The sequence below is a fragment of the Mesoplodon densirostris genome, chromosome 11 (genome assembly GCF_025265405.1).
Source record: "Mesoplodon densirostris isolate mMesDen1 chromosome 11, mMesDen1 primary haplotype, whole genome shotgun sequence".
In the NCBI taxonomy this organism is placed as follows: domain Eukaryota; kingdom Metazoa; phylum Chordata; class Mammalia; order Artiodactyla; family Ziphiidae; genus Mesoplodon; species Mesoplodon densirostris.
Window position 1 is genome coordinate 60,174,902 of NC_082671.1, and position 25,232 is coordinate 60,200,133.

General features: G+C 44.6%; 1 protein-coding gene and 1 pseudogene across 7 annotated transcripts; both read left to right on the top strand.

Moving 5' to 3' along the window:
• Nucleotides 1-455: 455 nt before the first annotated feature.
• On the top strand, nucleotides 456-17,110 carry RABL2B (RAB, member of RAS oncogene family like 2B). Of its 7 annotated transcripts, none has more exons than XM_060112620.1 (9): nucleotides 456-562; nucleotides 2,253-2,414; nucleotides 9,503-9,532; nucleotides 10,681-10,760; nucleotides 11,401-11,480; nucleotides 13,707-13,818; nucleotides 14,160-14,257; nucleotides 14,658-14,741; nucleotides 14,926-17,110. In XM_060112620.1, the coding sequence occupies exons 2-9, from the start codon at nucleotides 2,308-2,310 to the stop codon at nucleotides 15,004-15,006; spliced, it is 672 nt and encodes a 223-aa protein (XP_059968603.1). In that variant the 5' UTR covers nucleotides 456-562; nucleotides 2,253-2,307; the 3' UTR covers nucleotides 15,007-17,110. The 7 variants fall into 7 exon arrangements, with proteins under 7 accessions (XP_059968603.1, XP_059968606.1, XP_059968607.1 ...); XM_060112623.1 differs by having other exon boundaries at nucleotides 500-596; nucleotides 14,163-14,257; XM_060112619.1 differs by having other exon boundaries at nucleotides 501-596.
• LOC132499546 (glucose 1,6-bisphosphate synthase-like) lies at nucleotides 16,229-25,232 on the top strand (annotated as a pseudogene).

Below are 25,232 nucleotides of genomic sequence, written 5' to 3' on the forward strand. Positions count from 1 at the left end.
TAAAAGAAAGAAAAATATGCTCAGAATCGCCCCAAGAATTACAAACTTTAGAAATCACCTAGTCTTCTGCCTCCCACACATGAGGCCCCACGCCTCCACTTTCCCCAGCGCTGCCCTGCGCCCCTTCCATCACCCCCAAAGAAGCCCCCGCACTTGGGCACCAACTCCCACACAAGACTCCCGCCCCACACCTATGGTCCACCCACCGCACCTGAGCACCCTGCCCCCATGCCTGCACCCCGCCCCACACGCCACAGGCCCCGCCCCCACGCCTCAGGAACGCTTCCCCAGTCTTTCCCCCGGTCGCCCAGTCACTCCCCAAGGCCTACAGCCGCTTGAACCCTGGCTCAGTCCCGGGGCCAAAGCCCTGCCAGACTCCGGATATTGGGAACCCCAGGCCGGCCTGGTCTGGATACTCATTGACCGGCAGTACTCTCGCCCGGCACTGCTCTAGCCAGCCAGCCCCCGGCGAGGTCCTTCAGGCCTTTGTCCGGGCAGCCCTCCTAGGGTCCTTGCGCGGTTGCGTAGCATCTGCGAGGACGCGGGCAGCGCTGGAAGCTGAGTGAGCCGCGGTGGGACCTGGGCTGACTCGCGGGGTCCGAGACAGGGCAGGGTCCGGGACGGGGCGGGATCCGAGGGGGACTCGGGGCCCTGAGGGCGGCTGGCCGTGGGCGGACCGACCTGCGGCGCTCCTGGTCTCCAGCCCTCGCCCGGGAACGGCCTCGCATGTGGGAACCACCCCTCCAAGGCCGTCCTCGGGCCCTTGGCCAGTGGGGGGAAGAACGGGACAGTGGGTTCTGGCAACAGTGTGGGGGGGGGGGGCGAAGGCAGCCCAGCCTGGCTGCGGGGGTAAAGTGGTTCTCAGACCTGTTTGGTGCCCGAAAACTACTTGAGTGAAAGAGAACTTATCCACTGGGTGGCGAGGACATCGACAACCATTGAAGGTCTTTGAGAACGGGTTTGGCTGCGTTTGGCTTCCGAACAGGTCGCTCCAGCTACAGGGTGGAGGTGGAAGGGACAGCCCCTCATTATGCTTATCAAGCATCTGCCACTTCCCAGTCACTGCTTTTGAGGCTCAGGGCACCTTGGTAAAGAAGGCTGAGTCCCTACCTGAGCAGAAACAATAGCATTGCAGTTAGGGAAACTCATGGGTCCTGTCGGTATTTTCCACCCTTGTGTGCACGTCTGTCATAGCTCTTACCACAGTAGACTTTGCCATCGTGTCTCCTATCCGGGTGCAAGATGTACCCGTGATGAACCCTCAGTAAGTGCGACCACTGATGCTGCGTTGTCGTTGCATCATTTCTGTGTGCCGAGTTAACTCAGAGTGTGGACTATGGCACATTCCCAGTAATGTTTGTGAAGTTATATTTGGGCTTAAGGACATGAGGATAGTGGAATAGAGCTAGAGATTGTTACGCCTCGATGTTGGCATTGGGTGGCTGGTGATGTATTGTACAGACAGGGAACGTGAGGAGCGACTTTGGGGTGGGCAGGGCTTAGGTTTCACAGGTAATTTTTGCCTGTGTGGAATAGTTCGCTATTCAAAATCTGGTAGGCAATTGCATACCTGAGTCTGACCCTGAGGGAAGCGATCTCTGTGGAGATACAGATTTGTCATCATCAGCATTTAGGAGATACCTGAAACTAGTAGAGGTTGAAATAACCCTAGAGAAGAGGGTCTGGGAAATGCCTAGTTTGAGAGAGGAAAAGGCAGCTACTGATGGCAATATGATGGAAAATGAAGTGGAAGTGAGAAGCATGAGGTAGAGGATCAGGAATACAGGTTAGCGTTCTTTGGCTGTGTGATCTGTCATTCAGTGATGAGAATTCAGGCTTACAGAGCCCTGTCTCTTTGTCAGACAGTGTCTCAACTCAATCATGTGATGTGGGCATTGATTTTTGTCCCTGCTTTACAAGTGAGAAAACGCTTGTAGGTAAAACTTGTAAAGCTTCAACATGGCTTTAGAGTAGTCTCTCCAGGTGGGAGTGGGAATTGTGGTTCTCAGCATAGCTGAAGTAAAGAGATGACATGGGGTAAACCACTCTCAGAAGATCTGGGTGGAGACAAGATTACAGCCCCATGATTCAGCAAGTGCTAGCCAGGTTGGTGGTGAATAGAGAAGGATGTAAGTGTTTCCTTGGGCCCCTCTCTTGTCAGCTCATTGTCTCCCCTGTCCAGGAAGAGGAAGTGGATTTAGTGGAGGGGACTTCTCATCTCTTTAACAACAGCCTCTTCTTGATCTTCCCAGACGGTGACAAGACCCCCCTCCCCTGAGCTGATCCCCTTTCTACAGCCAGGAGCCAATGGCCGGGGACAGAGCCAAACCCTGTGAGCTGGACCAAGAGAAATACGATGCCGATCACAATGTGAAAATCATCTGCCTGGGGGACAGCGCTGTGGGCAAGTCCAAGTATGTTGGGAGATTAGGGAAGAAATGCCAGGCCCAGAGTGGGTCTGTGTTATTAGAAAAACCCTCCAGAGGCATAGAGGAGCATGGCTTCTATGGGAGTGGTGAGAGAGTAGTCTTGGCTGGAGCCCAAGTCTGCATGGGGGAACAAGGGAGCGTCACATCAGCAGCTGTGTGTGTTTGGGGAGGAGGGCATCCCCAGGGACAAGTCACAGGACTGAGGAAATTGAGCTTTATCCATGAGTCCTGGCAGAAAGTATGGGATGGGTCACCCTAGAGACTACTGAAGCAGTCCTGGTGAGGTGAGAGCTGGGGTATTCCTGTGTGTGGTGTGGGGCTGAGAGATTGCAAGATGCAGACAGTGGGAATGGGGAGAGGAAAGTGTGAGAAGTGTGACTGGCACAACCAGCAACAGGTCGAAGAAAGGTGGTGAAGATACTGTCTTGAAAGAACTCAGAGTTGAGAAGAGTGGTTAGAAATGATGCCTGACTAATCAGCGTAAAGATTTTTTTTTCTTAAGATTAAATTTTTATTTATTTTTGGCTGTGTTGGCTCTTGGTTGCTGCACGCGGGCTTTCTCTAGTTGCAGTGAGCGGGGGCTACTCTGTTGAGGTGAGTGGGCTTCTCATTGCAGTGGCTTCTCTTGTTGCGGAGCATGGGCTTTATGCGCGCGGGCTTCAGTAGTTGTGGCACACGGGCTCAGTAGTTGTGGCTCGTGGGCTGTAGAGCACAGGCTCAGTAGTTGTGGCGCATGGGCTTAGTTGCTCTGCGGCATGTGGGATCTTCCTGGACCAGGGATGGAACCCGTGTCCCCTGCATTGGGAGGCAGATTCCCATCCACTGCACCACCAGGGAAGTCCCAGTGTAAAGACTGACTCACTCTTTTAACTGACTTCAGTGCTTCTGTGCACAGGCGTGGAACTCCCCCTGAAGGGAGGCTCTGCAGTGCTGGCAGCTTGTCTCCACAGGGTGTGAGCCTGTTTCTCAGCTGTCTTGGACCAGTGGGGCACACATCCATTTCTGCCTTCGCAGGATAAGGGTAAATTTACCCCTAACCAGATACCTGGTTTAGTCTTATACCCCAGGTGCCTCAGTTCCACCTTGGTTTCCACTTTTATCTGTTATTAATATATCCTTAGACCCAGGTAGCTGTCAGTAATTCCCTAGGGGCTTTGCTGATTGGGGCAGAGGTCACTAACTTTTCTCAGCCTCAAGTCTGTTTAAAAGGTGCCTTGGGAAAAGCAAAGCAGGAACTTGCGGCGGGAATCCTAAACTCAGGTCCTCATCTAAATGTCCAGACTTTAGGTGTGAGCAGGATTGTCATACTGTAAAATGTCTAGGAAGCAACTCAAAATAACTATTTTCTCATCACAGTGCTCTGGCTAGAACTTCCAGTACTATGTTGAATAGAAGTGGCAAAAGTAGGCATCCTCTTGCTTCTCATTATAAGGGAAAGCTTTCAGTCTTTTGCAATTGAGTATTAACTGTGGGGTTTTCATACCTTTATCCTAGAGGTAATTACCTTCTATTCCTAGTTTTTGTCATGAGATGGTGTTGGTTTTTGTCAAATGCTTTTTCTGCATTTATTGAGATGAATATGTAGGATTTTTCCTTTGCTCTATTAACATGATATGTTTGATTAATTTTCTTATATTGAACCATCCTTATACTCTGAGAATAAATCTCCCTTGGTCCTTTTGATGATGTATAATCCTTTTAATATGATTTGGTTTGCCAGTGGATTTTTTGAGGATTTTTACAACTAAATTCATGAGGAATATTGGCCTGTAGGTTTCTTTTCTAGTAGTGTCATTGTCTGGCTTTGGAATCAGGGTACCACTGGCCTCATAGAAAGAATTATGAAGTGTTCCCTCCTCCCCAGTTTTTGGGAAGAGTTTGAGAAGCATTGGTGTTTGTTCATGAAATGATTGGTAGAATTCACCAGTGAAGCCATCCAGTCCCGGACTTTTCCTTATGGGAGGTTTTTGAATACTGATATAATCTCCTTACTTGGTATAGGTCTACTCAGATTTTCTATTTCATCTTGAATCTGTTTGGTAGTTTGTGTGTTTCTAGGAATCTGTGAACTTCATCTCGGTTATCCAGCTTGTTCGTTCATCGTATTCTCTTGTAATTCTTTTTGTTTCTGTAAAATTGATGTTACTGTCCCCAGTTTCAGTTCTGATTTTGATCATTTGTGTCCTCTCTCTTTTCTTAGTCTAGCTAAGGTTTGTTGATTTTGTTGATCTTTTCAAAGAACTAATTTCTGGTTACATTGATTTTTGTCTGTTGTCTTTCTATTCTGTATTTTGTTAATCTCCACTCTAATCTTTACTATTTCCTTCCTTCTGCTAGCTTTGAGTTTAGTTTGCTCTTTCATGTCTACTACCTAAAGATGTACAGTTATGTTATTGATTTAATTTGACTAAATCTTCCCTATTTGATTTAATTTCCACCTTTTTGTGAATTTTCTTTTTTTTCTTCTGTTATTAATTTCTAGTTTCATTCCATTTTGTTTGAAAAGATACTTTGTATGATCTAAGTCTTTTAAATTTTATTATGACTTTTTTTGTGGCCTAGCTCATGTTCACTTGAGAAGAATATGTATACTACTATTGTTGGGTGGAGTATTCTGTGTATGTCTGTTAGGTCTAATTGGTGGTTAGACCTAGTTAGTATGGTTCAGGTCCTCTGTTTCATTGTTCTACTCATTATTGAAAGTGGGGTATTGAAATCTCAATATATTATTGTGCAACTGTCTATTTCTCCCTTTAGTTGTGTCAGTGTTAGCTTCATATATTTTGGGACTCTGTTGTGCGGTGCATATATGTTTATAACTTTTATATCTTTTTGATAGATTGAACTTTTTATCAATATATAATGTCCTTTGTCTCTTGTAACATTTGTCACTTAAAAGTTTATTTTGTCTGACTGTAGTATAGTCACCCCATTTCTCTTTTGAATACTGTTTGCATGCAATATCTTTATCATACTTTTGTTTTCCAAGTTCTTTGTGACCTTGTATCTAAAGCAAGTGTCTTACAGTTAGGACGTACCTGGATCATGTTTTTTTAATATACTCTGCCCATCTCTCACTTTTAATTGGAGAGTTTTATCTGTTCTCATTTGCAACAACAATAATTAAAGCTATTACTGCTCAAGTACTCCATTACTCTTTTTCTTTTTTTTTTTTTTTTTGATTTTTTTGTAGTGTACTATTTTGAGTCCCTTCCTGTCTTGTATAATTTTTTTAGTTGTTTATTAATGGTTGCCTTGAAGATTATAATTAATATCTAAAATTTATCACAGCCTATTTGAATACCAATTTAGTTATAATAGTATACCAACACTCTGCTCCTATATATTTCTATCCCTCCCCTTGATACTGTTTTGTCACAAATTACAACTTTATACATTGTGATCATTAACATAGATTTACAATTATAGTTTTACATATTTGTCTTTGAAATCATGGGGAAAAAGAGGAGTTACAAACCAAAAATATGAGAATACTGGGTTTGTTTTTTTTTTTTTTTTTTTTTTTTGGCTGTGTTGGGTCTTTGTTGCTGCGCACAGGCTTTCTTCTAGTTTCTGCGAATGGGGACTACTCTTCATTGTGGTGCACGGGCTTCTCATCACGGTGGCTTCTCTTGCTGCAGAGCACGGGCTCTAGGTGCGTGGGCCTCAGTAATTGTGACACACAGGCTCAGTAGTTATGGCTCGTGGGCTCTAGAGCGCAGGCTCAGTACTTGTGGTGCACGGGCTTAGTTGCTCTGCAGCATGTGGGATCTTCCTGGACCAGGGTTCGAACCCATGTCCCCTGCATTGGCAGGTGGATTCTTAACCAGTGCACCACCAGGGAAGCCCAAGAATACTGGTTATTATATTTACCTGTGTAGCTACCTTTACTGAAGATCTTTATTTCTTCATACGGCTTCAAGTTACTGTCTAGTGTCCTTTCATTTCAACCTAAAGGACTTATTGTACCATTTCTTATAGGACAGGTCTACTGGTAATAAGCCACATCAGCTTATGTTTATCTGGGAATGTCTTAATTTCTCCTTCATCCTTGAAGGATAGTTTGCTGAACATAGAATTCTTTGTTGACAGTTTTTTTTTCAGGACTTTAAATATATCATTCCACGGCCTTCTGATCTCAGTGGTGTCTGATGAGAAATTGGCTGTTTATCTTATTGAGGATTTTGTCTTTGAGTTTTGACAATTTGCCTATAATATGGATCTCTGTGAGTTTATCCTGTTTGGAGTTTGTTGAGCTTCCTGGGTGTGTACATTCATGTCTTGCATCAGGTTTGGGAAGTTTTTAGCCATTATTTCTTCAAATAGTCTCTCTGCCCCCACCCCTCTTCTATTTATGATGCATGTGTTAGGATGATTTATGTTGTCTGATAGGCTCCTTAGGCACTGGTCATTTTTACTCGTTTTTCTTTCTGCTTCTCAGACTGGATAATTCCAGTTGCCTTATCTTCAAGTTTGCTGATCCTTTCTTCTGCCTTCTCAAGTATGCTGCTGAAACTGTCTAGGTAGTTTTTCACTTAAATTATTGTACTTTTCAGCTCCAGAATATCCGTTCGGTTTCTTTTCATAATTTCTATCTCTTTATTAATACTCTCATTCTGTTTATATATTGCTTTCTAATTTCCTTTAGTTCTTTGTCCATGGTTTTGAGCATATTTAAGATAATTGATTTAACTTCTTTGACTAGTAATTCCAGGGTCTGGATTTCTTCAGGTATTGTTTCTGTTAAATTCTTTTTATCATGAGAATAGGCTATACCTTCCTGTTTCTTTGTATGCTTTGTAATTTTCTGGTTGATAATTAGACATTCTGAGTATTTTGATGTGGTGACTTTGGAACTCAGATATTCCCACTCCTTAGGTATGGCTGATTTCTGCTTGTTTAGAGCTGGAGTATCCACTTGTAACTTTTCCATACTATTTTTGCAAAGTGTATATTCCTTCTTGTGTGTGGTCACTGATATTTCTATTCCATCATCTGTGATCAGACAGTGACCTGATAAAGATTTCTTTAAATATTTGGCTCCAAAAGGGGAAAGAAACAAAGAGGTATTCCTATCCCTTTAAATTTCCAATAGATGCCAGCAGGGGAAGACTCTGAATCCTGAGAGAGCTGAGATCCGGCTCCTCGGCCAAACTTTTTGAGGAAAGTATCTCTACTGGAGCCAGACATTTGGAACACGGGTCAGTGCCTAGCTGCAGTGGGCCTGAGGAGTGGGTGACCATTGCTGGTTTGTGCGTGTTGTTCTTTTGCACAAGTCCAGCACTCTCCTTTTATCCAGTACTCTACTGGTCATTGTGTCCAGTCAGGTTCCAGAGTTCTGAAATAGTTGATTCTGATCATTTTTTCCAGTTATTGGTTGTTTCAGTTGAGGGAGTGACCATAGAACTTCATACTCCACCATTTTAAGTAATGTCCTCAAGGTTCATTTTTTTCCTACACAGATATCCAGTTGTTTCCACACCATTCCTTGATAAAACAATCCTTTACCCCGTTGAATTGCGGTTATCCTTTTGTTCTAAATCCAGTGACCATACACATGGCTATATATATTTTAAGTGTGCGTTTACTGTCTGTCTTCACCCACTAGACTATAAGCTCCATGAAGACAGGAATTTTCCTCTGTTTTGTTAAATGTTATATCATGGCACCTAGCATAGTATCTGGCAAATGGCAAGCACTCAGTAATTTTTTTTTAATTTTTTTTGTACTAAAATATATTTGTCCATTCTTCTGTTGAAGAACAGTTAGGAAATTATTATTTTTATGGTATTAGACACAATACTGCAGTGAATATTTTTATGCCTATCATCTTGGGCACACAGTCGATTAGACTTGGGGTGAAATTGCCCAGTTTTAGGATTAGCTCAAACTTTGACTTATCCCAGTTGCTCTGCAAAGTAGTAGTATATTAAGTTCGCACTCCTACCGGCACAGCACAAGAGTTTCCACAAAATCTGCAACATTTGGTATCATGTGACTTTTTCAACTTTGCTAATCTGAAGGATGTGTGTGCTACTTCATTTTATTTTAATTTGCATGAAAATCATTAATTTACATTAAAATCATTCAAGATTGAGCATCTTTTCATATGTTTTTTAGCCATTCTTCTGAATTGCCTGTTCATATTCTTAGGACCCAGGTGTGTGTGTTCTCTTTTTCACGTATCAGAGCTGTTCATAATCTCTGTATATTAATTCTTTGTCAGTGATTGGCATTGCACGTATCTTCTCCCAGTCTGTGTTTAGTTTAGTTTTGTTTTTTTCTCAACTTTTCATTTTGAAATAACAGATTTACAGGATGTTACAAAGAGAATCCAGAGAGGGCCTGTGTACCCTTCGCCCAGTTTCCCCAGTGGTTATATCTTACATAACTGTAGTACAAGATCAAATTCAGGAAACTGGCATTAGTTCAATGCATATGTATAATTCTGTGTCATTTTGTCACATGTGTAGGTTTGTGTAAGCATCACTGGACTCAAGATACAAAACTGTTCCATCACTGCAGAGGCCTTGGTCGTGCTGTCCATTTATAGTCACACCCACCCCACTTCACCTCCTACCACCCCTAACCCCTGTAACCACTAATATACTCCATCTCTATAATTGTGTCATCTTGGCAACATGGTATAAAAGGAATTATACAACATGTGACCTTTTTCACTCAGCACAATACCCTTAAGATTTGTTCAAATTGTTGGGTATATCAGTAATTTGTTCCTTGCTATTGCTGAGTAGTAGTCCATATTATAGATGTACCACAGTTTGTTTATTCCCTAAAAGGAGTAAGCTAGGGTCCCTGCCCACAGGGAAAGCATCTGTGGGTGCTGGGTCAGCGTTATAGCCGAAGGGTGTCAGGAACTTAAGGGGAGTCAGGAAGAGGGTGGGTGGGTGGTTCCTGGGCATTGTCTTTAAAAGGAAACTGTGTAGCTGTGGAAGGAGTGGGAGGGGGGAAGCCACAGCTGGCTTCCAAGTTTTCAACCCTTGGGTGGTGCAACAGGGGCAAGCAGGAGCGTTGAGGGATGCACCTGACCGCCTTGCACATTCTCCTTACAGACTTATGGAGAGATTTCTCATGGATGGATTGTATCCTTCAAGTTTTGAAATGCTCCTTGTTCCTGTGGCCCTTTCCACCCTCATGCCAACTCAGCCCCACTGCCCACCCGTTTGCTCCAGCGGTCCAGGGAGGAGGGATAAGTGAGTAAATTCACAGGTTTCATTTCATGCTGGTTTCTCACCAGCTGACCCACATGGCATCACATGTAATTGGTGCTGCATATTTTGAAGCTTACTCACATTTGGATTTGCTTTATATCAGGAAAGCAGTGGAATGGCTAACAGTAAGTACCTCGTCAAATGCCTGGACTCAAACCCCACCTCTTCCTTCTTAGTAGCTCTGGCGCTGGGCAAGTCACTTAACATCTCTGACCTCAGAGCTTGGGCTCTCTAACGTTTAAACATTCTCTGGTATGAATCAACTTTGTAAAATAGGAACCGCCAGCCCCACCCCTGCTTCCATGAATCGTTGCATTGTGCGGGTTTGGAATGAGACAATTGGGATGGTTTTTAAAAGCTTCCCGAGTGAATCCGTTGAGAACTGGGCGTGAGAAGAGCCCTAGAGCCCCCTGCCCGGGGCCCCAGCCCCCCATGGTAGACTCTAAGTGTATCTTACTTCGCCTTCTACCGAGTTCTCCTTTGCACCCACCCACCTGCATCATCCCAGCTCCAATGGTTAAACCACACAGCATCTTGCAGCTTCAGGAAATGTTATTCCCCAAGCTTTTTGATAGGGTTGCAAAAAGCAAACTACAGTTCATAAACAGTTTGTCGCCTGTCCGGCTTATGAAGACTTTTTTTCCCTGGACCTGTCATGTTGCTTCTTGTGGCTGGGTTTCCTCTCTGGCCTGCAAGAGCCCCATCCATGAGGAGCTCGGGCATCCCCACAGTCTCATTTGCCAACTACGTGATGCTGTTTCAGACAGCTCCTCTGTAAAATTCCATTCCATGTTTTCCCTTGGACTTAGATGGCCAGGACATAATCCCAACTTCTCCCACCCCTCACCTTTCCATGGAGCTTGTGCCTGTGATATTTGAAGTTGATCCTCTGTCTGCAACACTCACTCAATTTAAAATCTAAATAACTTCTTAAAAAGGAGAGAGAGGGCCCATTCCATCCCCCCAGCACCTTGCTTACGTCTCTTTTCATTCATCTTTGCTCCTTAACCTATGTGCAGTCAGCCCCAGCAGCTGTCCACATACGCCCTGACCCTGTACAAGCACACGGCCACAGTGGACGGCAAGACCGTCCTTGTGGGTGAGCAGCGCAGTGCCGAGCCACACCACCTCTCTGGAGGGAGAAGTAGTGGGGGAGAGAGTCAGGCAGGGGGGAGTGAGACTCCAGGCATGGATGAAGGGTGATAGGTACAGCCCAGAGAGCCAGGAAGCCAGGGAGGGTGGGAGGAAGCACGCAGGGTTCTGTTCCCGCGCTCTTCAGCCAGTGTAAAGAAATAACAGGGCTGGTCTGAATGTCGTCTGCCACAAAGGGTTTGGCTTTAAGTGGGGTCACAACCTTCCCCTTGGCCAGGCCACACGTCCGGCCTGACTGTGTGCACCCACTGTGATCAGCACACATGGGAATTGGGCCTAGTTTTGACCCTGGAGCGTCCTGCATCTTACAGGTGGGGGAAGGAGGGCACTGACCCTCTCCCTCTTGGGGCCTCCTGTCTGCGTTCTCCTTCCTCCTGGCCCTGTGTCTCCCTCTCAGCCACCCCCGTGCACACCCAGGTGTGTTACATCCTGGCAGCACACCTGCAAGCTGTGGGGTCTCTGTTGCGCCCCATCCTCCCACGTGGGCCTGTGTTTCCAAACACAGACTCTGCGCAGAGCTGCTCAGTGTCTGGGGCTCTCTGCCCTTCGTCCCCCATCAGGCAGTCAGAGCTGTGTTCACATTGCAGACTTTTGGGACACAGCAGGCCAAGAGCGGTTCCAGAGCCTCCACGCCTCCTACTACCACGGGGCCCACGCCTGCATCATGGTAGGAAACCACCTGGAGGGCAAAGGCTCTGGGCAGGTCTGGCCTGAGGGGTGAAGGGATGAAGGGCCCAGCAGGACTGAGCCCTCCTCACTGGGGCTGGGTGCTGGAGGGAGGGATCAAGGCAGGCTTCAGACTGCACGTGCTTCCCAGGGGCTCTGAGTGAGAACATGCCAGGGCCTGCTTCTCTTCCAGGGGTGGGGGGTGAGGGGCATGTGTGGAGCCACCATCCCAGCGGGAGGAGCAGGTTCAGGGCCTCATCAGCAGGCAGAGCATCTAAGCGTCAAGCACAGTCCCTCCCCAGTGGAGGCCTCCCTCCTCAGGCAAGCTCCTAAGGCCTCCCTCATCCGCCACTCTCTAGGGGCAGATGCTGGGGCCGAGCGGGCTCTGGTTCCCAGGGAACTTTCCCCTCCAAAGCGCCCCCTCCTCCCTCTCAGCCTCTCACTTTGCTGTCTAGAACACAGCCCTCAGAGGTCCACCCCGGTAGCCAGCGGGTAACAAGTGCCGCAGGAGAGCCTGACTCTCAGCTATGGCAAGGGCCACGAATAGAGAGAGGAACTGTAAACCTGTGTCCTTTAGGACCTCCTGCCCACAAACTCACTGGCTCCTTTCTCAGGCTCTTCTGTCCCTTAAGCACAAGATCTCTTGAAATTTTCCAAAATTTAATGCTAGTACCTATAATGGGACAAATAAAGAGGGTAACAGGGTAAGGCAAATGGGGGCAGACCAGTGCCATCAGTCGTGACCTCTTACCTCTGACACATCTCCATTAGCTCCTTTTGGGCTCTCTTCTGAGACCTGGGGCGTTTGTCCTGCCAGCATCCCTGCATACCTGTATGTGCAGGTGCCTACCGCCAGCCCCAGCCTGCTGTTTGGGGCCTTTGCCGGCAGAAAGCACTCGGCCTCTCGTGACCACATGGGGACCTGATAGTCCCAGAGGGAGCTGGGGTTCCGCCCTCCACCTTGAAACCCCAAAGGGTATGCTTCTCAGCCTAACCAGCGCCTCCTCAGCTCTCAAAACAAGGAAAGGAAGCTCAGGAAACCAGACCTGGACGAAGTGTGACTGACAGTGATCATGGCAGGCAGCCACGGGAGGTGTGAAGCAGATTCTGGAAGTTTCATCACAAGCGTATTTTAAAAGAAGTCTTTATTGGGAATTCAAGACAAAGTAGTCATTTATTGAAATTGGGCCTGGGAGTAAGTACCAAAGAAGAGCCTCTCAGGTGGACCTCCTGCTGCCTCAGGTGTGACAGCTGCTGACCAGAGCCCACTGTCGTGCAGGGGGAATCCCTGGCCCTGGACATGGTTACTCCCATGAAGGGCTGGGTTGTTTAGAAGTAAGATCTGCCATTCCAGCAGGTTAGAGGGTTGTGCATCTCAAGCCACTGTTGTGCTGGGGCAGTTTGGACATGTGAGTCTATTCTGGAGGGTGGCTTGGCAACAGAAAGCTGGCCTTTGAGGAGCTCCTGTAAGAGGCTTGAAGGATCCCTGTAGCAGCAACTTGAAGCATCTTAGGACTTTTGTCCTCCCTGCCCTTAGAGCCAGTCACAGTGCTCATGCTTCTTGCGGACACTTTTAAATAGGTAAAAACTATAAATTATAGAAAGTTAATAAAATTATGATAAGCTACAAAATAGTAAAAGACAAAAGTACTTCTACAAAGTTTAAAATACAAAATTAAAAGTTTATAATTAAAAGTAAATCAAAATAACTGAAAGGAAATTCTAGAAACATTTAAGATTATCATAGAGGAGGTGTTTTGTTGGGGTTTTTTTGGCCACACCACGCGTGGCATGTGGGATCTTGGTTCCCCAACCAGGGATCGAACCCACGCTCCCTGCATTGGAAGTGTGGAGTCTTAACCACTGGACCAGCAGGGAAGTCCCATTATAAAGGAGTTTTTAAACAAAGTTTAAGCAGTAGTTAGACTAAGAAAAAAACAAAAAGCTTACCATTTGTAATGGACTTATCAATAAGTAATGATACAATAAGTAAAATGATAAAATCTGGTTAAAATAGGTAAATAAGGTTAGGTGACAAGATGAAGGTTCTAGAGGGTGAGAAGGGTGGGCAAGGCATAGCGTTTGTGGTTAGAGGGGATGCAGCTCAGAGTGGTACATGGTCCGAGTTGCCAAGCCCATGTTTGCCTGCTTGTGTGTGTGTCACCTGGGGGTGGCATGCAGAGACATTGATGCACTTGGGCTGTCTTCTTTCCTCTGCTAATTGCAGGTATTTGATGTGCAGAGGAAAATCACCTACAAGAACCTGAGCACCTGGTATACAGAGCTTCGGGAGTTCAGGCCAGAGATTCCATGCATTGTGGTGGCCAATAAAATCGATGGTGAGGCCACCCTACATCTGGGTGCCAGCAATTCATGGCGGGACCCACCATCACACGTTTCCTCTTCCTTTCCTGGGCCAACGAACCATCAATGGTCCATTCTTTTTCCCAACATACAGCCCTTGGTTGCTTGCCATCACTCCCCTCCCAGTAAGGATCCGAGTGAGCCAACCTGCCTTCTCGAGACACAAATCCCAGTGAAATGAACTCTTTCTAAGACATGTCCCCTGCTTGTCCCTGCTCATCCCTCTTCCTAGAATGGGGACCTCCAGTGACCCACCCTGCAAAATTCTCTCCCTTTGCCTTTGTAGACAGACCCATGTCCTACCTTCTCTCTACAGCAGACATAAAGATGACCCAAAAAAGCTTCAGTTTTGCCAGGAAGTTCTCCCTGCCCCTGTACTTTGTCTCAGCTGCTGATGGTACCAACGTTGTGAAGGTAATGGGAGACAGCAGAGACAGTCTCGTAAGGCCGGGGAAGGCCTGGTGCTGAAGTTACCAGGGAAGCCATGGAGAGAAGGGCTGGCTGCAGGGATGGTGGAGAGGACGTGCACTGTTGTGGGGGCTGTGCTGAGCATGTGGTGACAGGAAGGGGTCGGGTGAGCATTGACAGTAGGGGCGGTGGTGGGTTGGGCTTGGTGAAGAAAAGGTACATTGACCATGCATGGGGTCAGGGTGACAGGGAAAAGGTGAACGGAGGAGTGACCTTGCTGATTTTAGGGTGGAGTACTGTGTGGACATATGATGGGGACGGGGCCAGTGGGTACAGGGCAGGCAGAGTCCAGGCCACTGGCCCCACGGCCTTGTTTTCCTTCCCACCTCCTTCACCTTACCTCCAGCTCTTCAGCGATGCAATTCGATTAGCTGTGTCTTACAAACAGAACTCCCGGGACTTCATGGATGAGGTTTTGCAGGAGCTTGAGGTAGGTCAGGCCCGGATGTCAGGTGGCGTAGAGGAAGCGGCTTCCCTTCATAGGGGTGCAGAGCATAACCCAACAGACCGACTTTGCAGACAACATGTGCTCCTCGAGGGCACTGCCCCTAGAGGTGTCAGAGCTACAGTTGGGCAAATGCAAGGCCAGGCCTCACCTGCAACCTTGTCCACAGAGCATCAGCTTGGAGCAGGAGGAGGAGGATATGCTGGACAAAGAGCAACGTGGCCGCGTCGAGAGCCCACCTCCCTCCTGAGCTGCAGAAGGAGGCCTCTCCATGGCCGACTTGGTGGGAGCGGGGGGAGTTCGGAATACTCCCCTTGGCAGTCCTTCAGCTCTCACTTGAGACATTCTTCCAGGCCATCCCCTGCTATGCCTCCTACAGACCCAACCATCCCATTTGCTCCCCCACTTCCATGGCCCGTGAGACCTGACCCTTCACAGTTGTTCCCTCCCCTGTAGTCAGGGGCAGGGAAGGGATCAACACCAGCAAGTGCCATCAACAGGTGTAAGAGGTCCACACCAGACCCTGAGGCAGAATTAAGGATGGACCCTCCAGGTTATGTGGGACAGTGAAGAAAATCGGGGAACACTCTGTGTGTGTCTCTTAAATAAAAGGAAATTTAGGTGGTTTTTTTTTCCCCTCCCAGAACTGACCTCAGGGCCTATTCGTTGCATTTCTACCAAGGGAATGATTTCTAATTCCTGACTATCCTTTTTCCTCTTTAGTCTCCCAACGAAACCAACCATTTTAAGAAAATGGTTTTGAGCAGAGAGCTGTTCATTCCATAAGTTTTCGCAGAGTTTTAGGTACAGCCAGTACATTGATGAGCCGCGAAGCCAAGATCACAGGCCCAGGTTTGTTGTTAACATCACGTGAAAGCAGCTGACTGGTCTGGCCATACTTAGTAATACACAAACATCGTAGTTGTAAACATCAAGGGTCAATACAGCCACACCACAAGGCACACCTGTTTGCATTGTAAGAAATTGACTTTAGGAAAGCTTCCTTTAAAACCCCTGTTTCAACAAGGGAGGATTTCCTTCATTTTTTTTGAGGACTAGTGTGGACATTGTAACTCCTTGGGTGGCAAGGGCTGCTGAGAACTGTCATGCTGCCTTTTCCATTTATCTCCAGTACTTGTGGTTCACTAGGATGTTTTTATGATCATCTTGTACATCATTTCCATTTTTTTATTTTTATTTACATTGAATAGATGTGCATGCTTTGTGGGTATGGATTTCTCTGAGCAAAAAGTCACGAGAACGAGCGGATCATCAGCCACATTAATAAGGGGAGACTGCCGTGATCTGTCATGTTACCTCTTGATTTATTGTCACAGAGACCATTTCAGTGGAATTTAGTGTTTTTAAAAGAATGGGTATTTGGGAGTCAAGAACAAGCATTTTTACCCTTTAGATTACTGATGCTTACAATTTCAACTTCACAGATTTAACCCGACCAGGAAATTTTAGGAATGCGTTACCCTGGTGAGATGTACTTCTAAAAACAACAACAAAAACAACCCTTTAGTTATTATAAATGATTAATAAGTCTTTTTTAAATATAATGGCTTCACTGAGATATAATTCAAAAACCATATAATTCACCATCAGTATTGGCTTTACGTAACCATTTTGCATCAGGTTCCCTAGAAGCAAAGCCTGAGAAGGCAACTCTTGTTCAGATGGCTTATTGTGACAGTTTTCTGTCTCTGCTGGGGACCAGCTTCAGTCTCCCCCTCCCTAGGGAAGCTCTGGAGGACAAACTGCCCCACAAGGATGGTCCCACTTTGAGACCAGGGGCCTTTTTGTGCCAGTTGGCCAAGTGTGTGAGGAGGAGGAGGTGGAAGGGCTGACTCGTAGTGTCCAGGGCAAAGTGGCTGCTGTTTTAGCAAGGATAGTTCTCTGGGAAAAGGGCAGCTGTTAGTTTCAACACTCAAAGCATGTAGGGGATAAGTGCTCGGGCAGGGTGCCAGCAATATCCATGGCCACCTGCCCATACATTGCTCAAATCCACCTGCTTCTTAAAGATCATTTCATCCTGACATACAGGAACACCACCCCTGAGTCTTTTTTAAATAATTTATTGAGGTGAAATTACATAACATAAAATTAAAGTACACAATGCAGTGCCATTTAGTACAGTTACAGTGTTGTGCAACTATCACCTCTATCTAGTTCTAAAACATTTCCATCACTCTGAAGTAAAACACCTTACTCATTAAGTAGTTTCTCTCCAACACTCCCTCCCCTCAGCCCCTTTCAAATACTGATCTACATTCTTTCTGTTTCTATGGATTTATCTTCTGGATATTTCATATAAATGAAATAAAACAACATGTGACCTGTGTCTTTCACTCAGCATGTTTTCAAGATTCACGCATATATCATGTACTTCATTCCTTTCTATGGCTAAATAATGTTCCATTGTATTAAATACCACAAGTTGTCTATCCATTCATCCATTGATGGATGTTTGGATCCATCTTTCAGCTATTGCAAATAGTGCTGCTATGAACACGCTTATACATGTGCTTATATGAGCAGTTTTCAATTCTTTTCGGTGTCAGAGCCTGCTCAGTCTGCTGTAACAAAATACCATTGACTGGGTGGCTTACAACAGGTATTTATTTCTCACAGTTCTGGAGGCCGGGAAGTCTAAGATCAAGGTGCTGGCAAGGTACGTTTCATTCTGAAGCCTCTTCTCTCGGCTTGTAGGCAGCTGCCATCTCGCTGTGTGTCCACGTGACCTCTTTGTGTTCAGGTAGATTCCTCTTAAAAGACTATATCCTGGGACTTACCTGGTGGCGCAGTGGTTAAGAATCCACTTGCCAGTGCCGGGGCCCGGGTTCGAGCCCGGGTCCAGGAAGATCCCAAGTGCCACGGAGCAACTAAGCCTGTGCTCCACGACTACTGAGCCTGTGCTCTAGAGCCTGTGCCCTGCAATGAGAAGCCAACGCAATGAGAAACCCACGCACTGCAACAAAGAGTAGCCCCCACTCGCCACACCTAGAGAAAGCCCACGCACAGCAACAAAGACTCAATGCAGCCAAAAAATAAATACTTTTTTTTAAAAAGACTATATCTTGTGACCCCCATCATGACATCCTAATTAGGGCCCCACCCTTATGACCTCATTTAACCTTAATTACTTCCTGAATACCGTGTCTCCAAATACAATCACATGAGGGTAAGGGCTTCAACATTTAAATTGGGGGATGGGGAAGGAGGGCATAGCACAGTGTATCTAGGAGTGGAATTACAAGATCATATAGTGGGACTTTCCTGGTGGCGCAGTGGTTAAGAATCCACCTGCCAATGCAGGGGACACAGGCTCCATCCCTGGTCCAGGAAGATCCCGCATGCCATGGAGCAACTAAGCCCATGTGCCCCAACTACTGAGCCTGTGCTCTAGAGCCTGTGAGCCACAACTACTGAGCCCACGTGCCACAACTACTGAGCCCGTGCACCTAGAGCCTGTGCTCCACAAGCGAAGCCACCACAATGAGAAGCCCACACACCCCAATGCAGAGTAGCCCCCGCTCACCACAACTAGAGAAAACCCATGTGCAGCTTTCAACACAGCCAAAAAGTAATTTTTTTTTTTTTTGCGTTACACGGGCCTCTCACTGCTGTGACCTCTCCCGTTGCAGAGCACAGGCTCCAGGTGTGTAGGCTCAGCGTCCATGGCTCACAGGCCTAGCTACTCCGCAGCATGTGGGATCCTCCCGGACTGGGGCACGAACCCGTGTCCCCTACATCGGCAGGCGGACTCTCACCCACTGCGCCACCAGGGAAGCCCCTATTTTGCTTATTTTTAAATTGAGTTGTTTGACTTTTTGCTGTTGAGTTATAAGAATTCTTTACATATTCTGGATATTAAATTCTTATTTATGACTTTTACAAATATTTTTCCCATTCTACAGGTTTTATTTACACTTTCTTGATAATGTCCTTAATGAACAAAAGTATTTAATTTTTTTTTTTTTTTTGGCCGTGCCTCGTGACTTTCGGGATCTTAGTTCCCCAAACAGGGGTCGAATCCAGGCCCTTGGCAGTGAAAGCACCGAGTCCTAACCACTGGACATCCAGGGAATTCCCTGAAAAGTATTTAATTTTGATCAAGTCCAATTTATCTTTTTTTTTCTTTTATTGCTCATGCTCTTGGTGTCATATCTAAGAATCCATTGCCAAGTCCAAGGTCATGAAGACTTACCCTTATGTTCTCTTTTAAGAGTTTTATGGTTTTAGCTCTTATATGTAAGTCATTGATCCATTTTGAGTTAATTTTTATATATAGTATAACGTAGGGATCTAGCTTCATACCTTTGCATGTGGATATCCAATTGTCCTAGAAATGTTTGTCAAGAACACTATTCTTTTCTGTCTGAATGGTCTTGCCACCTTTGTCAAAAATCAATTGGTCATAGTTGTATGAGTTTATTTCTGGACTCTCAATTCTATTCCATTGGTCTAGATGTCTATCCTTATGCCAATACCACACTATTTCAATTACTGTAGCTTTGTAGTACAGTTTTGAACTTGGGAAGTATGAGTCCTTCAACTTCTTTCTAAAGATTGTTTTGACATCTTAGCAATATTAAGTCTTCCAATCCATGAACACTGGATGTCTTTCCCTTTTTTTTCCATTTATTTATATCTTTAACTTCTTTCAGCAATGTTTGTACTTTTCACGTATGAATTTCTCACTTCTTGGTTAAACTTATTTCCAGATTTTTTTAGATGTTATTTACTTTTTTATTTGTCCATTGCTGTTTATAGAAACAGCTGACTTTTGTGTGTAGATCTTGTACCCTAAAACTTTGCTGAATTCTTTTATTAATTCTAATAGTTTTCCTGCGCATACTTTGGGGTTTTTCTATAAATAGAATCATATCATGTGCATATTGAAAAGGTTTTACTTCTCCCTTTCCAATGTGGGTGACTTTTATTTCCTTTTCTTGCCTAATTCCTCTGACTGGAATTTCCAGTACTATGTTGAATTAAGTAGTAAAAGCAGGCATCCTTGTTTTGTTCCTGATCTTAGGGGGAAATTTTTCAGTTTTTCACCACTGAATGTGATGTTAGCTATGGATTTTTCATGTGGCCTTTATCATGTTGTAGAAGTTTCCTTCTATTCCTGATTTTCCGAGTGCTTTCATCACCTCACTTCTATCAATGTAGTGAATTACATTGATTGATTTTTTTATATTGAACCACCCTTTTCAAACCAGTAAACAATGCCAAAACAATAAGAGCAATTTGAAAATCTGTTACTGAATGGGACAAACAAGGAGTTTCTTTGTTGCTGGATGACTTTTGGAGCTGCAGGACTTGGTTCTGCTGTGGTGGCAGGGTTTTGCTATATTAATGACCTTACAGTAATCCAATCAACACAGAAGATGCACAAATACCTTGAGAGTGGTTGAGAAACTTTGTCTTGGGTATGACAGCTGGGGTCAAGTAACTAGCAGCTGCAGCATCCAAAGACTTCCTAAACTCACTATTTCAGTCTTGCTAAAGATGCTTCTGTGTACCTTTTTCCAAAATAAGTTTCTACATCATATGCAGTCCAGGAGCTCAAAGCAGTTGGAGGTGTGATGATTACTGCCTCTCACAACTGCAAGGAAGAGAACAGACAAAGGGTTTATTGGGAAACTGGTGTTTAGATCACATCTCCTCATGATGAAGAAAGTCCAAAACATATAGAGGACTGTGTGGAACCCTGGAATGCTTCCTGGAATAATGATTTAGTGAATGACAGCCTACTGGGGAGAGACTCTCTGCAGGACCTTACAGGAGACACATGGAAGATCTGAAAAAGATTGATTTTCACAGGGAATCAAACTCAAAGACCACCTTGAAATTTGTACGTATATCTTTTCATGGGGTCGGACATGACTATGTGCAGTTGACTCTGCATGTGTTTGGTTTTAAGCCTCCAATTCCATTACCAGAACAAAAAGATCCTGATCCAGACATTTCTACCATTAAATGCCCAAATACAAAGGAGAATCTATGCTGGAAATTTCCCTGAGACTGGCAGAGAAAGAAAACGCTCGGATAGTGCTATCTACAGATCCCAATGCAGACCAGCTGGCTGTGGCAGAACTCCAGGAGGATGGTCAATGGAAAGTTTTCACGGGGAATGAGTTGGCAACTTTGTTTGGTGGGGGGGCGGGGGAGGGGGGTGGATATTTGATTGCCGGAAAAATAAATCAAGAAATTCTGATGTGAATAATGTTTATATGTTAGCCTCCACAGTCTCTCTTCCAAAATTTTGTATCCAGTTGCACTTTAAGAATGATTTTAGGGAATTCCCTGGTGGTGCAGTGGTTAAGAATCTGCCGGCCAATGCAGGGGACACGGGTTCGAGCCCTGCTCCAGGAAGATCCCACACACCATGGAGCAACTAAGCCTGTGCGCCTCAACTACTGAGCCTGCGCTCTAGAGCCTACAAGCCACAACTACTGAGCCCACGTACCACAACTACTGAAGCTCATGCGCCTAGAGCCCATGCTCTACAATAAGAGAAGCCACCAAAATGAGAAGCCCTCACACCACAACAAAGAGTAGCCCCTGCTTGCCGCAACTAGAGAAAGCCCATGTGCAGCAATGAAGACCCAACACAGCCGAAAATAAAATACATAAATAGATAAATTAATTTTTTTTAAAAAGAAGGATTTTATTTTGAAGAAATATTACCAGACTTTAAATGGCTAGGAAGTAGGATAAAAGACCTGGAAAATGGGAAAGAAGTCATTATTGCATTTTAAAAGTCCATTGCTTTTCTGTGTGGAACTTCAATTTTGAATAAAGATGAAGTGAGTACAGCCATTGTTGTGGCTGAGGTGTTATCTTAACTGGAAACCATAAGCATAACACTGAGCCAGTAACCGATTAAGGTTTGTGAAAAATATGATTATCATATTTCAAAAACTTCATATTTCTTGTGTTTTGATCTGACTACCAACAAATGCATATTTGAAAGTCTTCACAATTTTGATTCTCCAAAAGAATCTCCATCATATTGAATACATAGGACATTACCTGTGAATATGACAGCAGCCAGCCTAATAAGAAGTCAATGCTGGACTTCCCTGGTGGTGCAGTGGTTAAGAATCCCCCTGCCAATGCAGGGGACACGGGTTCAAGCCCTGGTCCAGGAAGATCCCACATGCCACTGAGCAACTAAGCCCGTGCACCACAACTAGTGAGCCTGAGCTCTAGAGCCCGTGAACCACAACTACTGAGCCCACATGACACAACTATTGAAGCCTGCACACCTAGAGCGTGTGCTCCACAACAAGAGAAGCCACTGCAATGAGGAAACTGCGCACCACAACGAAGAGTAGCACCCCAACCCCGCTCGCCGCAACTAGAGAAAGCCCACGTGCAGCAACAAAGACCCAATGCAGCCAAAGATAAATAAATTTATAAAAAAGAAAGAAATCAATGCTGCCTGTGAATAAAAATAACCAAATGATTACATTTGTTACCAAACTCAGGTTCAGCTGTTCACCACTCAAAAGCCAATAATCGAGAGGCAAGTGTCAGTAGACAGGAAAGATGTTTCAATCAGAAAAGCCGGCAATCTGGGGAAAAGGCAGACTCATATCCCCAGACCAAATCCAAAGATTCTACTCAGCCATGACAGTTTTTAAAGGGAAAAGCGAGAGGGGGGAGAATCTCAGTGAATCATCGAGGCAGGAGGCTGTGTTCTGCATCCTTCCCTATTGCGTGCAGGCTGGCTGACTCTCCCTCCTGACGCCATCTTGCCCGTGTGATCTGCCTGCAGGGTTGCTAAGGGGGTTGTTGGGGATAGAGAGCTGGTCATTCTTTACTCAGTTCTTTATTCTTACTTCTTTTTATCTTGGAAAAGAATAAACAGGTTAATTAGGTTCTTTCAAGTTTAGAGGGGAACAGAAATGGGCAAAAGAGCTACTTTCACACTTGCTTTTCAAAATGCTGTGTTGCTATTCTTCAGACAAGCAGGACAAAACCAAAGATAAAGTATTATGCAGAGAAGCACACATCACCCAACCAGAGTGTCGCTGCCTTACTGAAAGAAGAATCGAAGAAATTCATTGAGGCTCTTCAATTAATTAATCAATTAATCAATAGTTAATCAATAGTTGATCTAAGGAAGAAATGGAAAATTTTACTTGAACCAATTTGAGGATTATTACCGAGGAGACAGTCTTTCAGAAAGCCCTGAGGACTGTTGTGCCCATTTTTGGTCAAAGAACAGTTATATACATTTTTGAGACAAAGTGTTACATATTGATAGTTTACACAATCCAGATCTGCGTGTACAAAGGCAGTAGTGGGTCGTCTTTGCTCCTTACAAGATTAGGAAGGAAGGTTCTCACCTAAGGAGGTCTGGTTAATGCAGGTGCACAGCACACGCTAAAGGGTCTGAAGAGGCCCAGACCGGGAGAGAGAAATTTTAAGTTTAATTGTTTCTTGTCTTGCCACAAAATGTGAATTTTATTTCATCACTCTGATTAAAAATTTTCTTGAGCCCAGTAAAAATGGACTGACCTGGGCTTCCCTGGTGGCGCAGTGGTTGAGAGTCTGCCTGCCGATGCAGGGGACACAGGTTCGTGCCCCGGTCCGGGAAGATCCCACATGCCGCAGAGCGGCTGGGCCCGTGAGCCATGGCCGCTGGGCCTGTGCGTCTGGAGCCTGTGCTCCGCAACGGGAGAGGCCACAACACTGAGAGGCCCGCGTACCGCAAAAAAATAATAATAATAATTTTTTTTTAAATGGACTGACCTGGCACTCTGTTTAGGTGTACGCCCGTCCATCGTTGCTTTTGCTGGCATTTTGGATAGAAAAACCAAGCTGCACCTGGACCTTGTGTTAGCATTCTTTATCTCATCTGGCTGAATGTCTTTTTTCCTTTTATTTTCTTCTGTTTTGGTCAAGTAACTAAACAAACTGTATAAATTTGAAATGAACTAGTCTGGAGGGAAATTATTCAAACTTTTCATAATCTTGAACAAAAGTCATTACATTAGAAGTATCATAGCAACACATTGTTCTTCCTTTAACAAAAACATAACAAAAGTGAGTTTACTAATTAAAGTGTAATTAAGCTTAGTTCCAGTGTCTTGTAATTGTGTACAGCACATTTTATTTATTTATTTGGCTGCACCGGGTCTTAGTTGCCACACATGGGATCTTCGTTGCTGGGTGCCAGATCTTCGTTGCGGCACGCGGTACCTTTTTAGGTGCAGCATGCAGGCTCTTTTAGTTGCGGCATGTGGGATCTAGTTCCCTGACCAGGGATCAAACCCAGGCCCCTGCATTAGGAGCATGGAGTCTTAACAAGTGGGCCACCAGGGAAGTCCCTATAGCACATTTTTAAAAGAAGCATGTGTTATGTATTTAATTGTAGAGTTAGTTAAGGAAATTAATCCATTAAATTGGCAAGAAAATGGCACTGTTCCCAGATCACTGTGGAAACATGTTATTGTTACATCACAAGTATTTATTTACAAATTAGAATATCTGAAATAGGGCATTTAGCACTTCTATATGTGGTTTCAGCACCTCTGTTGAAGATACTCTTGGTGCAGTATACATTTATTGTATATTTTAAAAATCCTGATGTTTACTGAACATAAAACAATAGGCAACACTCCTGGCGGCTTTGTTCTTGTCGAATTTCTTGGAACCTTCTCAGGGTCTGGTGTGAACTGAAATGATGTTCCTGCATTGAATATGATTTAATCAGTTACTTTTTAGGCAGCTAGAGAAAAATCTTTTGAACTATTTAGGTGCTTCACCTCTATATCAAATGGGTTTGCTGATTTAAGTAAAGAAAAAAAAATCAGAGCTGAGAAAGGAGCTGGAATTTATTTAGAAGTCTAACTTTTGAATTATATTTTTGTAAGTAGATTTATGCTAATGTTACTTAGAAATAAAACGAACAGATTTTTTAGGTATTATGAAACACTAAAACTCCAGTTTATTGTAACATTTTTCTGACCTGAACAAAATTTCTGATCATATAAGAACCATTTATCATTTTTAACGTGGAAAAAAATTTGGGGAAGGTCATTTTTGGTTGATTCTGCAGTCTTCTGAAAAAAGACTTAATAAAGAAGTGCTATTTAATCTTAAAGTATATTCTGTCCTACATAGTTCACAGAATACTTAAACACACGTGGTATAGTTTAAGAGGTAACAATCATAAGGCCTTGAATGTAATCATACTAAACAAATTACCTACAGGAGATAGCAGTGGTATAAGAGAATTTATTTCCTAAAATAATAATAATATAAAGTTTGAACTGATTAGAATGTTCATTAAATCATGGTTTGGTTTGTTGCAGCTATCAGCTAACATTTGGTTGAATGAATATAATCCAAATATAATTTTCAAATTATTATATTGCCACTATTGTTAATTTTTTCCTTCTTTACTTTCTCATAGCTGTGTCTTGTCTGATTTAGGTAATAGACAGCTAG

Bases quoted from the DNA above. Each gene is read 5' to 3' on its own strand.
- RABL2B (XM_060112620.1), top strand. From the start codon at position 2,308: ATGGCCGGGGACAGAGCCAAACCCTGTGAGCTGGACCAAGAGAAATAC. The intron at 11,481-13,706 runs GTAGGAAACCAC...TGCTAATTGCAG, and splicing joins GGGCCCACGCCTGCATCATG to GTATTTGATGTGCAGAGGAA. The intron at 14,258-14,657 runs GTAATGGGAGAC...CCTTACCTCCAG, and splicing joins ATGGTACCAACGTTGTGAAG to CTCTTCAGCGATGCAATTCG.